Source organism: Morone saxatilis, unplaced genomic scaffold (assembly GCF_004916995.1).
Source record: "Morone saxatilis isolate NCDOM2014 unplaced genomic scaffold, NCSU_SB_2.0 Contig24, whole genome shotgun sequence".
NCBI classification, from domain to species: Eukaryota; Metazoa; Chordata; class Actinopteri; family Moronidae; genus Morone; species Morone saxatilis.
In genome coordinates, this window is record NW_023339807.1 from 18,071,197 (window position 1) to 18,074,714 (window position 3,518).

Consider the following 3,518-nt stretch of genomic DNA (forward strand, 5'->3'; position numbering starts at 1 on the left):
GTGTGTAATGTAATGTAATAATTACAAAAGAAGCACATAATACAAGCAAGACATCATACCCCAGCAAAGGCATATCGGTTGGCTCCATGTCTGCAGTGGAAGCTACATTACACAGTCATTAAAAACATGGAGCTGGTCTGGGTACAGGAAGCAAAGCAAAGGCATTTGTAAACAGGAAAGACCTCTGCTATATACGTTCATTCACAGCCTTTTTGACTGACCCACAAACTAAACTCTGTACAATCTTATAGGTATTTTTTCATTATAAAATGTCACATTTAATTTTAATCAATCTGTTTATTTTTTTGTGTATTTTGCTGTTCAAAGATGTTTCCCTTCTCTATACTGCCAGATATGTTGTTTTGCCTACACAACAGCAACATGTTAAGACATTTAGTGTGGCCTTTAAAGGGTCCTTTTGGTCCTGTTGCTGTGCTGTAATGTCGAAAACACACTCCGGTATGGTTCAGAAAATACAGTTTATTATCTATTTGAACATTTCATACAGAAAACATAACAATACAAAAAACACAATGCAATATACAGTATAATCGTGGTATAAATGATTTTCATTTTAATGTTTGTATTTCAAATACAGTAATAACACTCACTGCAGTATTACATGCTGCCCTTATTTATTTATGTTACAATGTTGTCTTGCAGTCAGAAAAGGGAAATATATTCTGCTATACAAGAAACATAGATCTGCTGCCTACAAGTACAGGTGTATTACCTCAAGTCTCAGACAGTGATCATGTTCACGTTCAGCTACTAATGCCTTAAGAACTACAGGAAATTGAAGGAAACATAGCTTGTGAAAGGTTATATAACACAGGCAATGTAAAGCAGGGCATTGGACACTCAGCTGTACATGTCTCTGTCTCCATGTCAGTTTAAGTCAGTAAGCTTATTAAGGTTTGTGTGTCTCTCTCAGATAGCAATCGAGTTGGAGGTGTCGGCAGACTCAGACCAAATGGAGCTTCTCCTGCTGGCAGTAGCCTGGAGTTTGACGCTTGACTTCAGCTTGCAGCCTAAAGACCTCAGGATGTTCAGGAGCTGACGCCGGAACTTCACACCCACAAAGGCGTACAGGATGGGATTGAGGCTGCAGTGGAGGTAACCTAGAGAGGATGTGACTACCCTGGCTTTCTCCAGAGATGTTCTCCCTCCACAGGTAATGCTGTTATTCTCAGAGTGAAGTGTGTCCACCATGAGTGTGATGTTGTATGGCGTCCAGCAGATAAAGAAAACCACCACCACGGCCACAATGACCCTAAAAGCTTTCTGCTTTTCAAGGCCCTGGGAGCCGCATCGCAGACGGCGCAAGATGCAGGAGTAGCAGAAGATCAGGATAGCTGAAGGTATCAGGAAGCCCACAATGTGATAGAGCAGCCGTGATGCCAGTTGCCAGTCATGTACTGACTGCCAGGCACCTTCTGACAGAGAGTAATTGACTGACTGATAGTCATTTACTGACTCATAGTCATTTACTGGCTCATGGGCAAACTTATTGTAGTTGGAAATACATTCTTTTCTGTTCTCCCGTCTCACATCCGTCATCGCCTCCAAAAAGATCCAGTCAGGGATAGAGAGGAACATGGAGAAGAGCCACACTGCCAAGCAGCTGACCTGAACGACCCAGGGGTTCCTGCGGGAGTACATCTGGGTAGCATGGACGATGGACAGATAGCGGTCCAGACTGATGCAGGCCAGCAGAAAGATCCCACAGTAGAAGTTGATCTGAGGGTACAAAGAAATCAGTCAAAGAGAAGTGAAAAATCCTTTTGCAACAACTACATATTTAATCTGATACACTTTAATGCAGACAGTTTTTAGTGCCTCTTTCCTGCCGCACAACTCTTACCGTAAAAACAGCTCCAGTGATCTTGCAGAGAGGTGTGCCAAAGGTCCAGCCAGTTTCTTGAGCGGACTGTGCAGCCCAGAGGGGCAGCGTCACCAGCAGCAGCACATCTGCTATGCCCAGGTGGAGGATAAAGGTGTCTGTCACACTCCAGGCCTTCCTGCTCTGAACCAGAACTCCCAGCAGCACCCCGTTCCCCAGGACACCCACAACAAATGCCAGAGAGTACAGAACTGGGATGAACACTGCCTCAAAATACATGGTCTCCTTCAGGTCACAGACATCACCCCCCTCACAGCAATATTCTCCAATGGACGAGTTGTCAGATTGGTTAAACAGGTCATCCATGCCTTCTAAGAGGCTGAGGTCGTAGGAGTTCATCTCATCACTCTGCAGAAGAAGAGGAAATTTACAGTCATTTGGTTTGAGCACTTGACTTGTTTTAACCACATGATGGTGCTATCTATCTATCTATCTATCTATCTACATCTATCTACTACTATCTTAATCTATCTATCATCTATTCTATCTATCTATCTATCTATCCATCTATCTATTCTATCTATCTATGCTATCTATCTATCTTCTATCTATCTATCTATCTATTCACTAACTAGCTGTCTGTGCTCTGTATATATGATTTGGTTCAATACAGTAAAATAACAAACAAGACAGAATAAGACCACATAAGAGCAAGATAACAATTCAACACGCACACCGATAAAATATGTAAACCAAATTAGGGCTCTGTTTGCAGTCTGACTATGAAGAATAATCCTGAACCCAAGTAAACATTTTTGAAAAAAGTAAAATAATCCTAAATTAAAAAATTCAAACCTACTAATAGCTAAGTTTTTTATTTTTTGTATTGCCTTGAAATATTTTAAAGGTGAAAGAAAAGTATGGGTGATATACAACCATGCCCATTCTTGTCTGTGGGTTGCAGGGTTTTATGTTTCTATGCCCGATGAACTGTAGGACTTTTTGTCATTCAATATGATTTCAGTTCCCTATCTGAGCTATTTCAGTACTTTTCAGGGTTTGTACCAAATTACTTTGTGTGGAGGACAAAGCAAAGAAGAAAAGAAGAAAAAGAGCTTTGAGGCACTGAAATATTAATTAGTATCTGTAACTTTGTTGTGTAAATGATCATTTGGTCATTGTAAATGATTCAACTAACGGCGGTCATGTCAAACTATATCACAGTCTACCACACTGTGGTCTCTTACTGTGAACTAAAGGTGTAAAAACAAACAGCAAAAGGGGTAATTAATATAGCAAATGTGCTGCATGAATCAATTTATGTTAATCAGTAATTAGTTAATAAGGTTAGAGATCAGAGAGGTATGAAAACAGTTTAAATGCACTTTGCAAGAGTGATTCACAGATGCAGATTCAAATCCTCAAGTAATAAAGAATAATATATGCACATGAATTCAAATCTTCTTAGGAAATAATGATATGTGTATCATCTAAAGAATAAGGATAATAACCTACCATGATGTAATCCTGTGATGTATGCAGGTGTATGAAGCTACACGGCAGAAATGTGCTCTAGTGATCCAGTGTCACCAATGACAGCAAATACAGCCCCACCACAGAGGAGGAGACAGTGACAAGACAACGAAGAAAACAACCTCAATCACATGTAGCATGG

At 40.4% G+C, this 3,518-nt stretch overlaps 1 protein-coding gene across 1 annotated transcript; it reads right to left on the reverse strand.

The window, feature by feature from the left end:
• Positions 1–406: 406 nt before the first annotated feature.
• cxcr3.1 (chemokine (C-X-C motif) receptor 3, tandem duplicate 1) lies at positions 407–3,452 on the reverse strand. Its single transcript, XM_035671647.1, has 3 exons — positions 3,359–3,452; positions 1,865–2,251; positions 407–1,740 (listed from the first exon to the last, which is right to left on the reverse strand). The coding sequence occupies exons 1-3, from the start codon at positions 3,359–3,361 to the stop codon at positions 931–933; spliced, it is 1,200 nt and encodes a 399-aa protein (XP_035527540.1). The 5' UTR covers positions 3,362–3,452; the 3' UTR covers positions 407–930.
• Between the last annotated feature and the right edge of the window lie 66 nt (positions 3,453–3,518).